At 44.7% G+C, this 19,378-nt stretch overlaps 2 protein-coding genes across 6 annotated transcripts in view; both read right to left on the reverse strand.

The window, feature by feature from the left end:
* Positions 1-635: 635 nt before the first annotated feature.
* On the reverse strand, positions 636-9,274 carry nanos (RNA-binding protein nanos). Its single transcript, XM_076520384.1, has 3 exons — positions 7,404-9,274; positions 5,328-5,553; positions 636-4,780 (listed from the first exon to the last, which is right to left on the reverse strand). Exons 1-3 carry the CDS (start codon positions 7,540-7,542, stop codon positions 4,630-4,632), a joined length of 516 nt encoding a protein of 171 aa, XP_076376499.1. The 5' UTR covers positions 7,543-9,274; the 3' UTR covers positions 636-4,629.
* A 1,616-nt stretch (positions 9,275-10,890) lies between these two features.
* The window catches only part of LOC117222139 (uncharacterized), a 152,987-nt gene continuing 144,499 nt past the window's right edge, over positions 10,891-19,378 (reverse strand). For 4 of the 5 annotated variants that reach the window (XM_076520383.1, XM_033473658.2, XM_033473661.2 and 1 more), the window contains one exon: positions 10,891-19,177. In XM_076520383.1, coding sequence (XP_076376498.1) covers positions 18,601-19,177 — 577 coding nt within the window. In that variant the 3' untranslated portion in view covers positions 10,891-18,600. The remainder of the gene's footprint in view (positions 19,178-19,378) is intronic. The other variant, XR_004490626.2, reaches the window with a different exon arrangement.

Below are 19,378 nucleotides of genomic sequence, written 5' to 3' on the forward strand. Positions count from 1 at the left end.
GCGAGATTTAGGCGAGATTCCTTGATCGCCTAATGGTGTCCGTCGCTAACCAGGCGTGCGGCAGCGATTATCCGAGCAACCCGTCGTAACGAATACAATTGCTCGACCTAGTTACCTACCGCGGGACGGGAAAACATTTTCGATTCACGAAAAAGCGTCGCGACGACTGGATTCGCGATCGCGACGAGCAGCACGAACGCGTTATTAAGATAACGCCGGCCGGAAATGCTACGCCGGACGATTACGTTACCCGCCCCGCGAGCAAGGGTTGAAACGACGCTCGCGAATCGACCGATAAAGAGTTCAACGCGGCAACTTTCTGGACCGATTATCGCTCAGCCAGGGTCTAACGTCGCTTGCAAACGGTACGAAACAATTGTCGCCGGTGTACGCGATGCTACGACGAAACGTTGCACGGCACGACACGGCACGGCGCGTGTTCTGCGAAAGCCGTTCGATCACGCGATACACGGTGGCTTACTTCTAAACCGTGTTATTTTTATGTTTTATTTTATTCGCGAACACAAACGATCCCCGGCCGCAGATAAAGATTTACGCTGCCACTATTTTTCCAACAAAGTAGGTAATCCGTGGTGGGGGAGAGGCGAGAACAAAGTGGAACAGAACGGCAGGCGTGACGAAAACTGTAGATATATTTTTCTTAAATATCAATAATCATGATACAAATTATCGGACTACATATTGCTTAAATAATAATATAATAGATAATATAATATAATAACATGGATATATAAGAAAAGTGAACGCGATACAATTATAATAATTATATATTATGACACGGTAGTACGCAAAATGTACGTAAAATTACAAATACGGGAAACGAGGAGCGTTGATGGAACAACGACGATTCGCAGACGACGCCGAGGAATTTGAACGAAATCAAAAATCTCCAGGCCTAGCTGGAAAAACTCGAAACTAAACAGAGGCACATCGTTATCATTTGTCATTTTTCATCGTCGTCGCGTCGCGCGTGATCGCGATCATTCAACGCTCCGTCGTTCGCCGTTTAGGGCACGTAACGGATGCGAATGAAATACATATTGCGTGGAAAAATTAACATTTGTACAATTCTGTGCGGAAACAAGCTCGGTTTGCGCGAATGTTAGGATACATCGATTGCGCGTGGAATGGAAAAACGGGAACGTCGGGAAACCAATGGAACACACGCGGTGCATTACAAACGTAATAACCGTCACGGGGATTAAGCTGTACCTTCGTAAATGACTGTGGAGTCGCTCTCGCGCAGCTATTATTACGTTATCACTTGCCGCTCTTAATCGTGAACCACGCTCGGTGTCGGATTACAGTAACGTCATCTCACGTTTTATTGTGAATCATTTCGCTCCGCGCGAAAGCCCTCCCTCACACGCGCACACATACATACATTCTCTCTCTCTCTCTCTCTCTCTCCCTCTCTCCAGCATCACTGTTGTCCACGTACCTGGACGGTTTCCACAGGCAAATTTTAGCTCCCTTCGAAGCCATAAACTCCACGGATAACTATAATTCTCCTTAGCCTAAATGTTGTTGCCTACTAATGGTCAACGTTACAGCTACCTGTACGAAATAGTCACGCAATAAATGGTCCACTATTCTCTACTGGATAAATTGTTCTCCTTTCCTTTTTCTTATCTAGAGTCCAGTTAATTAACACATTCTTAAAATCGACAGTTAAGAACTTTTTAAACGTATGTTCAGAGAGCGCGAAACAATCTCGTCGTATTACTTAGTTCTTCCGATGATTCTTATTTAAAAGAATCTATCTTCCCTTACAGAAAAGCCCGCCCAACGGCGGGTTTCCGGTAAATCTAACGCGTTAAAATAGCGGACTATTTAGTGGCACGATTTCGCGCCCCTCGCGCGACCCGAGATACAGTTTAACAGCGATAAACTCAACGAGGAAACTTTCGAAGATCGTTCGTAATAAAAAAAAATAGTCTACACGGAGTTGCGGGTGTCGCGAGGGCGTCGAATGTTCGAGAGATTCTTGAACCCCGGATTTTTTGGTCTCGTTAACGCGAACAACCCCCCCGCTGTCTCTCAGTCAATGTACGACAGCCGACGCGTTGTCCTCTCTTTTATAGAATAATCGTCGCGATCCTTACCCGCTAAACATATCCTAACTACCGTTAATTGATACAGGAACATCGACCACAAAACGTAGTACACATATATAGTCTTCTCGCGAGCTTGTATCCTAAATTCACAAATCCCTCTATAAATTCGAATGAACAGGGCGTTCGATTCGAGATTCGGTGTGTCGGGTTGTGCTACTGGCTCTTCGATGGCGGCACTCTTCTGTATGCACTGGAACGCGAATCGCTCGGAAATCGAGTTTTAAAACAATTCGGGGGACCCGACGACGAGAGCTGGCACACGCTCCGCGCTTATTTGTACACAAAAGCTGTGGCCAGACGAGCCTGTGGGGCTCTGTTTGTACACAACTGTGCAACCGATGGGTTACCAATTGTGCCGTATTCCCATCGAGAATCACCGAGAATCGAATCGCGACCCTTCGACGGTTCCGCTCGCCGACGACCGATCCGGATTCGCGGCCGCGAATCCGGATCGTCGGGTGCTACCTGGTGAGCCTCTTTATAAATCTAAGCCTTACTCTAGGAAATATACAAAATACGATAAATCGAGTATCGACGTATTCTATTCGAAGAAAATGATCAGAACGGCGAAGGCCGAACCTTTTTTTCTTCGCTTCCGCGAGAGAAGCGAGCGCGCCGTTTCTCTGTCTCTCGCTCGGCCGTCTGCCATTTCGAGCGCGTGTTCTATTCAGCACTTGCGACCGTTCCGCGGAAAAGAAAAAACACACCGCCTGGACGGAGCAGCGATTCGGCCGGCGATCGTCCGAGACAAAGAACGGTAAACAGAAAACAGATTTGTCGTGGATTACCTTGGACGAACGACGGTCGAATACGCGTGGAACAGAGCGTTTCGCTCGCGTACGCGCGAATTCGGAGAACGAGACGTCGCGACCGAAGCACGAATTCGTTGGGATTTTTTCTCTCTCTCGGCGCTGTGACGCTGCTCGAAACAAGAGTTCTGGTGATTTGGAAAATCGAGAAACGCGGTCGCACGCTTCGAAACGCTGTAAGAAGTCGGATCGGATTAAAAGTTGCTAGATCTTTTCGGAAGAAATTGCTCGAGAAAATTACTCGATTAAATTCATATCTCGGTTCTCGATGCGAGCCGTTAAAAAACGCTGCTCTTAGGAACTTGAACCGTTTTTTATTTTTTTGTAAACAGCGAAGTTTCGCTGAACGCAGCGAACGTAGTCTCGCGATTAGCTAAGTAAAACGGGACTACCTTCGATTTGGGAAAAATGGACGTAGAAAAGTCACGCGTCCAAACGCTAGTTCAATTGTCCGAGTATTTTCTATACTCGATCTCTGAAAAATTTAAATCGCCCCTCGTGCCGTCAATCGGTGCGAGATGAAAGTGTATTATATTATTTATTTATATATATATATGTATAGCTGACTGTTCGAAGATTCGTCAGAACATCGATATCGAAAGAAGAATGATCTCGCGCCTCGTACTATAAAATATAGTCTTATGTTCGCATTATCACAGTACTTGTTACGTAGTCTTCGTTAAACGTTCGTTCTCTCCCTATATTAACACCTAAAAAATCCTTTCGAAAAAAGAATACCGTAAAGATAAAGATGTCCGCGAGTTCTCTATGCTGACGCATTCGAACACCGCCAGGGTCATGTACGCGTAAATATACGTACGCATAATTTAAAAGAAAAAAAACGATCAAAGAAGAGAATGCAAGGAAGAAGGAACAAGTACAATATACCGAAGAATATCGAGAATGTCGGTCTACGAAACGGATCTCTCTATCGCGAGAACACCTCGAATCACACACCTCTCTCCCATAACGTATGGCACAACAGCTTATATAAATAGTTCTTACAACTATAAGTTCTTTGGATACAGCTGGTCGACGATGTTCATCCCTGCGAGCTCGACTATATCTCTCTATTTCGTTCGATCGCCGCTTGAAGATCCAACGTGCGCGGTCAAACATTTTGAGACAATGTTTATTGCGAATTTTCGGAACTAACTGTAGCAATTAGCTTCTCACGTTGGATTCAATTGGAAGAAAATGGGAAGTGAGAATTCAAGGGTTGAGTAACCCTGGACTGCTGCCATTTCGATAGTAGGGGAAATACTTTAAAGGTCGCGTTGTACTAAGAGCACGGTGAATTTTGCTCGTTGGTGCAGCAGGCCAGATATCGGTATCCGGTCTTATCGATTCAAAACATATAAGAGAAACCTCTGGCTCGCGGGTAAGGTAACTCTCTGGACCGATCGATCGATCAACGAACGGTAAAACGCAGCGTTCTCTCCCGGTGAAACAATTTCAGTCCTCGTTCGCTTCGAACCGGCGCGAGACGATTATCGATTACCTACCGGCAAATGATACCGAGATCTCGCTCGAAGTTTCTTTCATTTCTCTGGTCAGCCTCGAGGCACTCGAATATAACCGGACACCTCTCTCTCTCTCTCTCTCTCTCTCTCTCCAGCTCTCTGTGTTTCTCTTCTGTATCCGTTTCATGGCACGCGAACGATGACACGTGCAGGTCCCTTTTACTTGACCCTTCGTTTGCCCATCGAGTTTCTCATAAGCTTGAACGCATTCGCCGTTGGCAATGTACCGCTGCCCTTCGGGCTCTTCTTGCAGTATTTCACAGTGTGCGCGTCGTCGCCGGTCGCGCCGCATATCGGACACGTGTACGCCCTAACGATGAACAAAAAGGAAAAAACGACGAATTAGCAATTGGTTAACCCGTTGACCTATGTGTCGAGCCTTTTGAATCGAATTAAAATTCTATTCGAAGCGGTAATTTCTTCGAAACTGGACCAAATTACTTGAATGACAAATTCTTTGGGTTAATTATAATGAATTTAAAAAGGAAAATTTAATTATGGTGAATTTTCAGTGTAAGTTTGAATTCCAATTGATTTTTTTATTTAAATCATAGTAGATTTTGATAGGAATTGAAGTAAAAATCTAAATTGTAATAGATTTATAATAGAAATTGAAATTAATCGATTTTGAATAGGAGTAAGATCAATTATAACAAGCTTTTAATATAATATTTTATTGCAAAGAATTCTTGCGTAATAGCTTCTACCGTATTACGATAAAAATGGGTTCTGAAACCTAGTGAAAAATTAGGCAAACGTTTGAGCGAGATTTTATATATATTTGTAAAATATCGATAGAAATATTATTCTACTAATATCATAGTTTCGCGAGCATGAATAGAGGAATGTTTAATCACCTCAAGACCGGGCACTGTACTTTGCCATCGTTGTCCTTGAGCAAGTGCTTCTTGTAATAAACCTCCTCCTCGCCGTTGTTTCTGCAGAAAACGCATTCGGTGGGCAAGGGTTTCTTGTTCTTTTTGCGACGAGGCGTCGTCGTTTCCAGTATCTTGTCGTTCTCGAAGTCTGGACAGTATTCGAAATCGCGTCCATTATGACGGAACTCCTCCATTATGTCCTCCACTGAAACACATCGGAGAACTTTATACAATAATAGTAGATCGTCGGAATTCGTGTAAAAAGCGGCTCTATTATAGACTCTCTCTCTGTCTCTTGCGATTATAATTCATCCCCTCGAGAGGTGAAGCGAGCAAAATCGATACGAGCAAACATCTTCGGTGATAATTCGAAGAAAGTTACGGTGAAAAAATAAACCAATAAATAAATGTTCATATCGGCTGTGGATGAGCGGCGAGCATCGTTTATTTTCGTAGATCGAGGATTCGACAGAATGTAAACGGAGAAAAATAACGGCCGCAGTATCGGGTTTCACGGTTTGTAAACAGAATCGTCCTATTTTTCGAATGACGCAGATATACACGCGCGCACACACAAGCACACACACACACACACACACCGGTGGGTTAACGCTTATCCAGGAAACTAATATTCCCGGCGGTCGTTTAAAATCCCTGATTGTCAGGTGCACGAAGCTTAATAACATGCGAGTACAATTATCTTTTTTCATTAAATTCGACGCGCGTCGAAGCGAGCCGACGGCACTTTTCCGCGAATCCATGAGTCAGCGGACTACTATGTAGGTATATTTACTGCTGAATGGCCGCGATTCGCGTATTGTAATAAACGTTATTATTATTTCATTTTTTCCTTCCACGGATCGGCCGGAGGATCGAAGGGATTTTAATAAATTTCGTGGGACGCGGTCCGGTGAACCGTGGCCGATAAAACGATTCGAGGAATCGCCGTCGGCAGAAATTCTATTCCGCCGCTACGTTTTAGAATACAGAATTCCTCTTATCGATTCGTCTGTTTACAAACTACGGAAGGTGTGTGTTTGCCGATCAGATCCGAGCCCGATGACGCACAATGAATTACCCACGAACCATATGGTTTAAAATGTGACAATAGAGAGAGAGACCACCGTCTTCTCTAAACAACCGCGTTTTCTGTACGAATCTTCGCCCGCTTCGCGATTTTAATTCGAACATCGAACTTTCGAACGATCTTAGAAACAACAGCGTTTCCCACCAGAAATCTCGTTCGATCTGAATTCGAATAGCTGTCAAATTCAACGCTTTTATCGCAGGAATAAATAAAACCGAAAATTCGTACAGTCACGCGGGAAAGGTTTGCAAATTCGAGGAACGGAATTTCCCCGAGCCAGAGGAAGGGGTGGAAAACATAAACGGCGGAGGGGGGCGCGGTGATTTTTATTCGTTCCGATCGCAGGCTCGAATTATAGATTTTCCACGCGGCCGAATAAAAACAGATTCCATCGGCGGCTTCCATCGCGTTTCTATGGAAACAAATGATCGTCGATGACAGTTTACGGCAAGCGGTGAGGAATCAATAGCGAACACAAGAAAGTCTGTTGTGTACAAACCGGTGTTCGCTTTTTCAACGAGCAATAAAATAAGAACCGGCCGACGAACACACAACCATCTTATCCTCGCGGAGAACCTAGGCGGAATTGACGGAACCGGATAAATCTGATGGACAGTCGCTAGTTGAATCGAGCGAACCGAAAATTACCGAGAATATTCGGTGAACTGGAAGCGCGATGGAAAGAGATCTTGCCTGCAATTGAAACGAAGACGTTGTTGAACGTTTCGCGGCGTAGAAGGATTGCGTTACACGCGGCAACACGACACACGCGCGGCGAGCGATAAACGTTAATTCGAAAAAATTCCAAAGAACGATTTTGAGCGGACGTCGATCGTCGCGGTCGGATCGAGCGGAGCCTAGATCCGGCGACTCATCGATCGCGTTCCACGAGGAAGCCGGCGTGTCGTTCCATCGAGTTCCGGTTACGATCGGCGCGGAGGAGAACACGATCCAAGACTTTTACTTACCATTCGGCACCGGCGCAGTCTGCGTCTCGATCGTGAAATTCTCGAACAGCCGTCGTATCTCCTCCTCCAGGCTGGTGTTGAACGGATAGAACACGTTCGACACCTGCGGCATCGGCAGTTGTTGTACAACGTACATCATGATCGCTGATCTACGACGACGATCGTTGATTTTCGCGTGGCGGACGAGAACGGTGTGCACTGGTCGCGAGAAGAGTGTCGGGAGCTTGCAACGCGCCGGTGACCGGCGACCTCCGACCACGGGAAACAAAATCAGAGCACAACCAGCGAGGAGAGAGAGCCCGAAGGATCGTGGTCGGTGCCGCGAAAGTGTCAGCGAAGAAGATCAACGAGATCCAACTTGGTCGGGTTTCGAAATTCAACTGACGAGGCCAGGGATGTCACCGTCGCCGTCACCGTCGCCGTCACCGTGACCGACGATCACGAAGAAAGGGTCCGGTAGTGGGGATGCCGGCGTCTGCTTGGGCCCGGCACGCCGTCATATTGTACGCATATCTCCGACAAGGATGGAAAGCGGCTAACAATTACGCAGCCCTTACGCGGCACAGCCGTAGCCTTTCCGATCCGACGTTGGCCAAGGTTGCCGGTCGAATTTTGATTTTGTTAACCTGACAAAGAGAGAAGTTCGATTGAAGTTTCTTCATTTTTCTATCGTACCAACCGATTGAAATCTGACGAAAGCTATTCGTTCTCTCCGACAAACTAGTTTGTCTAACGCTTCGAAAATATTCGTTACGTTTCCCTGGTACATTTACTAATTCCTGTAATCTTTGCAGAAAGTTCTGCAATTCGTATTTGCAATTGTTTACATTTTTTTGTTTGGCGTGAAAAGATACTCACCTGTGATATTGTATAGGCAACGCCGGGACGATGCGGTGTCGCTATATAAAAATACAGCGGTGTGTATTTACCGGTGTTTATCGCAGATTTAGAAACAGTATTGTTTCATTATCGATACAATGCTAGGAAATAACGAAACCGATATTCGCCAACAGAATTGCCACGATACCGAAGGCTATGTTTACGAGTGGAAAAGAGCAGGTTATATTACAATTTATGACAGTTGACATATCTTATATGTATGTAGGTTTAAATATTGCCGGTCGGTGCCATCTGTGTCTTCGACAAGGACGATGGATACACTTTCTTCGAAAGACCTTTCTTGCAACTGCAGATACGCTGTGTTTTATTATACTAAAATATGTATATCGATATTTTTATATTAGGCTATAATATTATTCGAGTATTTTCATAGTTAAATTCGACGAGGTTTGCACAAACGTGCCATTTAAAGTTTATCGCCTTATCTGCTGTGCCACGAAAAGGAAAACCGAAAAGAATCGGTATTTATTTCGGTTCGGCTTTACAGCTTTGTTAGCGCAACAAAGTTGTCGAAAGCATGCCGGTTTAAGTCTCTGGTTTTGATAGAAGCATCGGCGATACGGCTGAGTAAGGTAGATTGTAATTGCATACGTATAATACTAGGCAATGGCCAGGGCACAAAAAAGGATACGACTCTTGCAAATGGTTTAATAAAATTCTATTCAATTCTGAATAATAGAAGTGTAGTTTTCGAGTACTTTTCGATGGCCGGCTCTCCAGGGAAATGGCTCTTCCGTAAAATAGAATTTTCCATCACATTTGACCCAGTTCCTCGGGATCTAAAAGAGCAAATAGAACGAAATGTTTTCGTAGCGAGCCTTAAAATGCTACTAAACATATCCAATAAAAGGGATGTTATTAGTTTTTCAATTTGAGCTACGTATAGAATTATAAAATTGCCGATGCTTCTTCTGCATCCGCGAAAGGATTATTTTCTAATTATGCATCAACGATCGATCCATCCAAAAGAAATCGATATTCCGATGCAACGTTCGGAAGCAGGAATATGCAAGAAATAAATCGATAACAAAATAGGAAAAATACTTTATAATCTTTTTTTATTCGGATCGATTATTTTCCGTATGAATTCCTGCAGCAATACAATTTTATTCCAATGGATTCTTATTCGAATAAAATCTTATTATCCAGATAAAGTTTCTAGGTATATTTTTATTCGGATAAAACGATCGGATATTAATTCGATAGCGTCGAATAAGATTTTACTCGTTAGTTTTTTGTCGCGACCGTTTCTCTCGCGCGTCTTCGCAAAAAATCTTGCATTCAATTTATTTGCCGCGATTGGAAAAATACTCTCCCGAAATTTGATTGGAATCGCTTGGGCGGTCTTCGAAAAAATGGGTCGCGAAGTTTGGCTGTTTTCCATCTGAACAAAGAGAGAGATAGGGAGAGAGAGAGAGAGAGAGAGAGAGAGAGAGAGAGAGAGAGAGAGAGAGAGAGAGAGAGAGAGAGAGAGAGAGAGAGAGAGAAGAGCGCTCGGTGAAAACTTACCAGAAATCTCATTAAACTTTAGCGAATTTTCTAATTAACCGAATCACGAATGATCAGATTCATCGCGACTGCACGATAGCGTTTTAATTGCGCCTAGGATGAGTAGGATTTATTTCCGAAAGGACGCCTTGATAGCGTTGGTTTCGCCGTCACCGTCAACGGTGACAGTATCGTTTAAAATTTCAATTAAACAAAAATCGTTTCCGGCCGAGGGAAGGATGATCGGGTTGAAATAACGACTGTATCGACGCGACCGTTCGATTCGGCTCGGACGAAACGCTTTGATGTTACCGCATGGAGGCAGCGGCGATACATTGTAAATTCAAGGCTGAAAGGAGTCAGATAGGTTTTCGTTGTTTCTTTCTGGTGTCCGGTTACCTATCGATATTACGAAATTATTGGGTCGGGTCGCAAGCCAACGGATCTTGCTTCTGCGGCACACTCGAATTTCAAAAATACCAGTGGAATCTTTATAATATCTCGTGTTCGTTCTAAACGGTCGTAATTTCCTAAAAAAAAGAGCATTTTTATTTTGCACAAAGATCCGCGATCTACGTATAAGTTACCGAAATTCAGAAAACATAGTTTTTAAGTTTTCGTCCCAGGTTCGGATAAACAAAGGGTCGAGAAAACATCGTTTTTTAATTCTTTTATCGTTCCAAGCACGTAATAGCAAAATTAGAAAGAGTATTTTAGTCGTTCTGTCATCTGGAAAAAAAATCCATTTCGTTCGATCCACTGTTAAAGAAATTATTGCATTTTGAAAGCTGTCGACATGCTTCCGGCGCGCGACTGTAGCAGAAGAATCGAACTGGACGTGAATAACTTGCAGTCAGAAATTATTATCTGACAATTGGGAGTTGACGTTAACACCGATAACGACGGAATAGGAGAGTAGGGTCTAATGGCGACTGTGAAAGAAACATTCCGAAGCCTGTTATATCGAAACGATGACAGCTAGGTTATTCGAACGACTTTCAAGTACCGAGAAGCAGGACTTTTGAAGAGGAAAGAGTACGATCCACGCGGGGAAGTTGGTGCAAGGTGACGAATGAAAGCCAGATAAAGAAAGAGGGTATTCACTAATCTTCATCTTTATTGTTACTGTGTAAATATGTAGGCACTGAACAAATAATGTTTCATAATTTGTTTACAAACATTTACATTTACATTTACTGATCTCCTTTTTTCTTTTCTTTTTTTTTGTTCAATCATTGAATTATTCTCTGCGAGCAGCTTGACGACGCTGGCCAAGTCCGCTTTTATTCCGTCTGCTCGAATCATTTTTATTTGTTTCTTTATTTGTGTGTTTCCTTCTTTCGTTCGTTATATCGTTACTTATTTCATTTTCATTTTTTTGTTCCATTATTCCCCTTTAATCGTTCTTACGCGTAAATACCGTTATCGTCTCCCAGCATTGTATGCATTCGACCGACAATCTCTAATTACGATCTCGAATATTCCGTCAATATATATATATAATATATGCTTATATATTTATAAATATATATATATATATATATTTATATATATATATATATGTATATATATGTATGTTCGCTTCATTTTTTCTTGTATGTATACTTTTATTCTCTATCCGCTAATATGTATATTGTTCTTCTAGTCTAAAAGTTACCACGATTATTAAAGATAATATATACTTCTGGGAAATTATAATTAAAATAATTGTAAGTATATAATAATATGTCAAACATATATGTCCTGTGTCCATGTGTAGTATGAGTGTCAAGGGGGAAGGAGGGATGGACAGAATGAAACAGAAAATCATGGGATCTGGTGAGGGAGGGGCCTGGCGTTGAAAGAAGGATCAAGGGCTAAAGGGAAGGGAACAGAAAAGATCGGAGAGAAAGCCGTGGAAGAAAAGACGGAGAGGGAAAGAGATAGATAGAGTGAGAAAGAGAGAAAAAGAGAAAGCGAAGGAAAGAAAGAACTAGATGATAAAACACAAATTCTAAGCTTTGGCTAATGAGAAACAATGGTTCCCCGACGACTTTCGAAAACACCGTTGTGTACCGTACGCGAAAACGAAATTCCTCGAAAAGCTCGAATCGCTCGCAATAATAGAAAATTTTGCGTAATCAGGGACGGCGAAAAATCCGTTTGGAAATTTGACAGCAGAAAATATAAGAGAAAGGGCGAGAAACGCGGTTAGAAATGAAAGGGATTGGTGGGAGGTAGTAGTGATGGTAGTGGTGATGGTAGTGGTGATGGTGGTGGTGGTGGTGGTACTGGTATTGGTGGCGGTGGTAGTGGTGGTGGTGGTGGTGGTGGGGTGGTTCGAATTGTTTCATCTTTTTTTGTTTTTCGCGTTTTTATCGTCTAACCGTTTCAGCCTTTTCTTCGTGTCTCAGGTATAAAACTAAACGGGCGATAAAGCCTTCGTGTAAAACTATACTCCATATACTTTGTTCTCTCTCTATTGTGCTCAAGTGTAACAACCTCGTTTTTTTTTTGCTATACATGCGCGTATTTTTTTGTTTTTTGTTCATTTATTACAATGTCTTTTTCGTCATCTCTCGACACGTATCCCACTCGTCCTCATCTTCCTCAATCGGCATCATCATCATCATCATCTCCCTCGCCGTTATAATCGAATGGATCGTCTCCTCGATCTTCATACCGGCGTAATCTTCTTCGTAATTCTTTGTATAATACGTATACACGCACACACAGAGGGTCGTTTCTCCCGTGTACAGACTGGAAAAATTGACAGAGGACTCGATTGCGTTTTGTTATACATGAGACACTGACGACGGCGCTGCTCAGCTGCGCGGCTGCTACCCTCCAACAACAACAATCAACAACAAATGAAATCATCGGTCTTCCATTATTTCGTTTGCTGTTTCCGTTTCTATTCTCCGCGTTTTTCAAAATCATCGTTCACGAATAGTTTCCCGGTCAATTCGACCCACGGATTTATTTTATATATGTTCCTATTGTTTTTTTCTTTTTTTTAAACTATGTCGGCTCTCTTTTCCTTTCGATTCTGTCTTTTATTATCGTTTCGGTTTTATCGTGGTTTATCTTTTTTTCCTTTTCGCCCACACGTGTCGCAACGTGTCCGAATCGAGGACGCGGTTCTCTTTTCTCGTCGCGTTCCTCCCCGGTTTCCATTGCTTCCATCGATCTCGCATTCTTTCTCTATTTCTTGCCTATTTAATTTTAATTATGATCTTCGTATATGTCGATGTCGCGGTGGTCCGTTTTTGGAATAGCTTTATATAGTTTAGTTATAAATATAATCATACGTGTTGTATATGCGTCCCTACGCGCGCGCGCGCGCGCGCACGCGAGCATTCGTCCGTGCACACGCGCGTACACACGTATACAATAATAATAGGTCAATGCGATTTTTATTCTTGCTTTGTTTTCGTTCGTAACGAGCGCGTGTAACGCAACCTGTGTTTCTCATATTCGTGTTCGCGCGCGCATGTGTGTACGTGTACATGTATATGCGTATATAGATGTATATATATATATGTGTGTGTGTATGTGTGTATGTGTCGCGACGTGTAACGGGTGACCTCACCCTGTCTCTCGCTGTGTCTTTTCCTCGTGTACGCAGTGTTCGCGTGTCAAGTGTGTGCGTGTGTGTATGTGTCCGTGTGTCTGTATAGCGTGTGTACGTGAAACAGTGTATACTAGGAATGTACATAGTGTACGTAGATATAATTAGGTTTGTGTATAAAACGATGATACATACTAATAATTCATTATTTTCGTTTATATCAAACGACACATAATTATGATATCGATTCTTTTTTTATCATTTAGTCTCATGGTACGATGCGCAACGGCGGTCCGGGGGCATCGTTCGCCGATAGGCTACAATAATAGTCTTGTCCTGTCTTCTCGTACAATGTCGATGTACTTCCGGTCGATCCCGCCTCGGCCGCGGGATCGCGCGGCGCTGAGATTACGATTATTACAAGAACCTCCCAAATGAATGGCCATCAGTCTTTGAGTTTTGTACCGGTGTGCGCGTGCACACACGCACACGCACACGCACACACACACACGACCTCGTCATCGTTTCTTTTTTTTAACACGTTACACGTTTTATCATTTCTTTATTTCTTTTCGCTTTTTTTTTTCATCGCTGTTTTCACGGTTTTCTCGTTTTTTGGTTGTTTTCTTCGTTTACTTTTTTTTCTCTGTTCTTTATCATTTTTTTGTATTCCCTCGTCATCTCTCGTTCGAAACAGGGGAGCAAAGGAAGCGTCGCTCTCGGTCGAGTCGTCCGAAGGATGAAAACCGTCGACTGTCTCGGTGCTCTGACAATAGGCGGCGATGAGATTTTTTCTTGTCGATCTCACGCGGTTTTTTTTTTTTACATAGTACGGACGCACCAGCACCGAGAGAGTCGACGCGCGCGGTTTTCGTTCGTTCGAGGAGCGAAGGGACGATCGTCGCGTCTTCTCCCCGGATTAAAATGAACGCTAACATCGTTAAAAAGGGGAAAGGAAAAAGACTGTAACCGGTCGTTCACTTGGTGTCCGTATGGACGGCAAGAAGATAGGAAATTTTTCCAAGGATCAATGGGGGGCCGATCGATCGCGGAACGGAAAGGATCGAAATGAAACGAAACGAAACGAAACGAAACGAAACGACACAGGATCGTCGAAAGCAAAACGGAATCAAATTGAAAGGTCGAATTCTTACGTCGAATGCTCTATGCATTCTGTTCTCTCGCGCGTCTCGGCTGGCTGGCAGCCACGTTTTTTCCTTTCGTTTCGTTTTCTCCTTTGATTTTTCGATTTTTTTTTCCGGCAGGGGCGCGTTTTCGCGGAGTTGATCTACGGGTTTGTTTGTTCGGTGGCTCGACGTTGATCCTCAAAAACATGACCATCCATTCTGGACAATCCGCGTTGATTATTAATATTAAATATTAATACTTCTAGTCGTATACTCTTGCTAGAGTAAAAGTGGTCTTGTGGCGTCCCGATTAATTCGAGCATTCGTTTCACCGGGACGTTTTGCATAGGCAATACAGAGTGCTTTCAGCGCATGTATTTCTTGCGTTCTTGATATGCGATATAGTACTATAACCTAACAAAAACTTGTCCTTACATTTCTCATTTGGTATGTCTTAGTCTTATTTTACATAAAAAAGGAGTGAAAATAATAATTAATCCATAATATTAATAATAATATAATAATAATTAATAATCATTAATAATAATAATAATGATAATAATAATAGTAATAATAATAATATTAATATTAATAATAATAATAATAATAAAAATAATGATGATGCGAATGAACGAGAGAGAGAAAGAAACTACTGGTCACTTATAAATGTACAAGCGTTCGCGATACGAGAGACGCAATGAAACACGGACGACGGTTTTTTTTTAAGTTAAATGAGCGATAATTAGAATGAACAGATCTACCCCTCGACGGTGTTCCAACAGTTATTCGCGAATTAAAATTACCGAATCGGTGCAGGAGGAAAAAAATGGTCCTGTCGTGTAAAAAAAGTGACACTTACAATACGCGGTAAAACGATCGTGTCCCGAGCACTCGTAAAGTAATCAAAAAGCCCTCGATTTGTTCTACGTGTACACACATGTATGTTATATATACATATATACTTCAGTCGAGCTACGAAAATAATGATGCGATCGCTAAAAAAAAACTAAAGAAAGAAAAACGAAAAAGAGAGAGAAACAGAGACAGAGACAGAGAGCGAGAGCGAGAGGGTGAGACACAGAGAGACAGAGAGACAGAGAGAGAGAGAGAGAGAGAGAGAGAGAGAGAGAGAGAGAGAAAGTGTGTGTGTGTGTGTGTGTGTGTGAGAGAGAGAGAGAGAGAGAGGTAGAAGAAGGTAGTAGAAAGAAAAGCGAAAGAAACAGAAAATGGTTTAATGTATAAAATAAATCGAGAAGAGAGAAAAAATCAAATGGAAAAATTGTAAAACAGTTTTTCTCGCGTATTCGGAAAATACTACTCTGTTTCTCGTCGCGCTAACTCCCTCCTGGTTCGCGGAGCGATCTATCATTTAAACATCTTTATCAATTAGTAGTCAGTCGATTTTTAGAATTTTTCTCTAGAGAAAAGGGATGTATATCTATATATATATTTTCGTTATGTATAATATATATATAAATATATGCATAATGTTCTCGCGTTCTCCATGCACTCCACCCGTTCCTAATAATAAACCTACGCTTTTTTTTCTGTAACTATATAATTAGTATACACCATCGCAAGTATACCGCTTGCCAGCGATTTCGCATTTTTCTTCGTCGATTTCCTTCCTCTCCTCTCTCTTTTCGTTTCGGTCTCTCCTCGTCGCACGTCCACGTAATTATCCAACGAACACACTCTCTGCCCCGCCTCTCCCCGTGTCCCATCGTGTCCCCGTTCACCCGGACTCTCCTCCCTTCCCCCGCACCACGCGTTCCCATCGTTCGCTCTCACAGATAATTACACACGGGTCCTCTCCTCGGGATTACTTTACAAGTACAATCCCTCTCCTCTCCTCTCATCCACCTCCTTCTCCTCCTCCTTCTCCTCCTCCTCCTCCTCTCGTCGCGGCGAGTCGTCTCTCCACCCGAAAGAACGCAACTTAAAGTCTTTGTTATCGTCGAAAAATATCATATATCGAGAATACCTCTCTACTATGCTATTAGTTCTTACAATAGCGTGTGTGTTAGCCGTTTCCACGTTTCACTCCACCACGTGTTTTCTCTCTCTCGGCTCTCCCTCTCTCTCTCTTCGGTCTCGGTCCACCCACCCTCTCGCTCTCAGGAATAATATACTCGTCTTGCCCCGCGAGCACAGTTCTCTCTCTCTCGCCTTGCTCCATGCCTCGTCGCACCATCCGCTTCGAGGACGACGAAACGCTCGGCGATCGCGCGAAAAGCGGAGGTCCCGTCGCCGATCGATCGGACCGTTTAAGGCCCGCGATCCTCTCGCGAACGGGTTTCGTCGTCCGTCGACGATCTCTTCCGCACGCGAACGACCCCAGAAGCGCGCATTCTACCGTCCCCGCGCGTCTCTTCTTCGCCGCTTCTTCTCACCGCTCTTCCCATCGTTCGCGAAACAGCCGCGACACCGCACACGCTCCGCGCGACAACAAAATGACGTGTGTGTGTGTTACAAGATTAATTTTAGGTATCGCTGTTGCACCGATATTTACAATGGACGTTTGATACGCGCGTGCACACCTCCTCTCTCCACCGGGGACGCAACGGTCACCCACGACACATCGATCCGGCAATCGTCGCTTAAATAAAAGCCGCTTAAAAACTCTCTACAATATATATAATGTACACATATAAAAAAGAACAGAGGAGGAAGAAGAAGAAACAGAGATGCAGAGAGAGAGAGAGAGAGAGAGAGAGAGAGAGAGAGAGAGAGAGAGAGAGAGAGAGAGAGAGAGAGAGAGAGAGAGAGAAAGAGATAGTTCACAGAAACTGAAAGAGAGTCGAAAGGAAAGCCGCCTTTTGTTCTTTTTTTTCCAAAAGAAGAATAAGAAGTAGAATAGCAAGAAAAAGCCGCGCGCGGTTTCGTTCCGCTTCGAGTTCGCTCGTTCCGAGGTGCCGTTTTTTGTCGAAACTGTACTCTCCTACACTGGGGTTGTCGATGAAGGGGTTCGGGTGTTCAGGTTTGTGTGTGTGTGTGTGTGTGTGTGTGTGTGTGATAGCGTTGGTGGTGGTGGTGGTGGTGGTGGTGGTGGGAGAGGGTGAATAATATTGTCGCTCTTTACGTGCTACCATACAGACACATGCGGCAGAAAATAGTCTAGGCATACTTATTTCATTTTTGTTTGTTTGTTCGCGATACACACCCCACGCGCATCGTTATTCAAAAGGAACTTCGATTGAACGCTTATTACACGTTTCGTTTCGTTATCGTTTCATTTTGTTCGCGTCTTTTCCCCCGGTTTACTCTCCGTTCCGTCCGCGTCGTTCCCGCCGGGCCGTGGAGATATCTTCGAGGTAGATCGCGACACACGACCGGCCAAGGGGAACGCGCGATCGTCACGATCCCCTGCTCGTCTCTACGATGATCGGCTACCATTCGTCACCGTGTTCGATCTTTTAGCGAAAAGCGAACCAATTCTGAAGCAAACGAAGACTTTTCTCTCCGGTGCGCGGTCTCTGTCCGCTCGCTCGCACGCTCGCTCGCTCGCTCGCGTCTCTTTTTCTCTGTTTCTCTCGACCTCGGAAAATAGAATCGTTATCGCTGTCTCGACGGCCGGAGTTGCATCCTATCGCGGGGAGACGGGCCGGGTTGAAAAGGCACCACCCGAAAGGTACCACCGGGCGAATCGGGAACGCGTTTACTCGCTGCCGTACCCCCCGGTCTCTCTGAACACCGGCCTCCTCTCCACTCGTCTCAGGTGCAACTCCAGCCGCTGGCTAAAACGACGAGGACGACGACGACGACGACGACGACGACGACGACGGCGTTCGTACACGCGAGATTGTCTAAAAGCTACTCTCTCTCCGCTGGCGGATCGTCGACGAACGGGGAGGAGGGTAAGAAGGTCTAAAGTAGATCGGCGACGACGTGTTGGACGCGCGAGAGACGAAACGGCTCCTCGCGGTTCTTCCCTCCTCCTCCACACCTCCTCCACCTTTCCATCCTCCACCCGATGCTGGTCTATCCTCTTCGTCGTCTTCTACTTGAAATGAAAATTCGTGAAAAAGCGAGTAAACATGTTCGACGAGAATCTGCGCGGGCACAGGTCGAACCTGTTGTAGCTAGCGCTCGGTGCATGGAGATCCGCCGGTTGCAGATAAGGCCTGAATAGTTAGGGTTTGTTGTTGTCGTTGTTTAACGACAGCGGGTCGGTGATCTTCTGCTGTTGCGGCGGCTGCTGCTGCTGCTGCTGCGTCAGCTCGCTGACCGCGCCGCCGCTCATCAGCTTCGCGTTGTTGTTCTCCGTGCTCGGCACCTTCGCGTACTCCCGCTTCCGCGGCATGTTCTCCGTCTTGACGATCGTGATGTCCGGGTTGTTCTCGAGGACCGAGGTCGCCGCCTTCGACACCGCCGTCGGCACCTCGATGTAACCGCCGCCCTCCCGCTTGATCGGGGTGGATGTGGTCGGCGTCGCCGTTGTCGCCGCGTTCGCGTTGATCTTCTGCAGTATGTCGTTCACCGAGTCGTTGTTCTCCTGCATCTCGTTGTTCCCGTCGAACGCGCCCGACGCTACGCTCAGGTCGCCGGCCAGCGAGATCCTGTCCGGGCCCTGGAGCGTCGACAGATAGGTGGCCAGCGTGTGGACGGTCACGTTCAGGACTTCCGCCGCGCGAAACAACGTGATCTCCTTCCTCCGCAGCTTGGCCAGCACTTCCGCCGGGCCCGGCTCGGACCAGAAGTCCCTTACTCTGTGAACAAACGCACCCATTGGCTCAACTTGTTTCTCCCAACCCCTCTCCAGCTGGCTCCGAAGCGTATAACAACCCTCCGTGAACGGCGTCGAGGAACGGAGTGTTCTCTCTGAACGCGTCGGTTTCGCTTCGCGTTCTGGCTGCGAAGACGCTCTCTCTCTCTCTCTCTCTCTCTCTCTATTTCTCTCTTTGCTCTGC

The sequence above is a fragment of the Megalopta genalis genome, chromosome 3 (genome assembly GCF_051020955.1).
Source record: "Megalopta genalis isolate 19385.01 chromosome 3, iyMegGena1_principal, whole genome shotgun sequence".
Taxonomy (NCBI): Eukaryota; Metazoa; Arthropoda; class Insecta; order Hymenoptera; family Halictidae; genus Megalopta; species Megalopta genalis.

Excerpts from the sequence above, each read along its gene's own strand:
- nanos (XM_076520384.1), bottom strand. The coding sequence starts at position 7,542 with ATGATGTACGTTGTACAACAACTGCCGATGCCGCAGGTGTCGAACGTG. Across the intron at positions 5,554-7,403 it reads GACTGCGCCGGTGCCGAATG|TGGAGGACATAATGGAGGAG; the intron begins GTAAGTAAAAGT and ends GATGTGTTTCAG. Across the intron at positions 4,781-5,327 it reads GTACAGTGCCCGGTCTTGAG|GGCGTACACGTGTCCGATAT; the intron begins GTGATTAAACAT and ends GTTCATCGTTAG.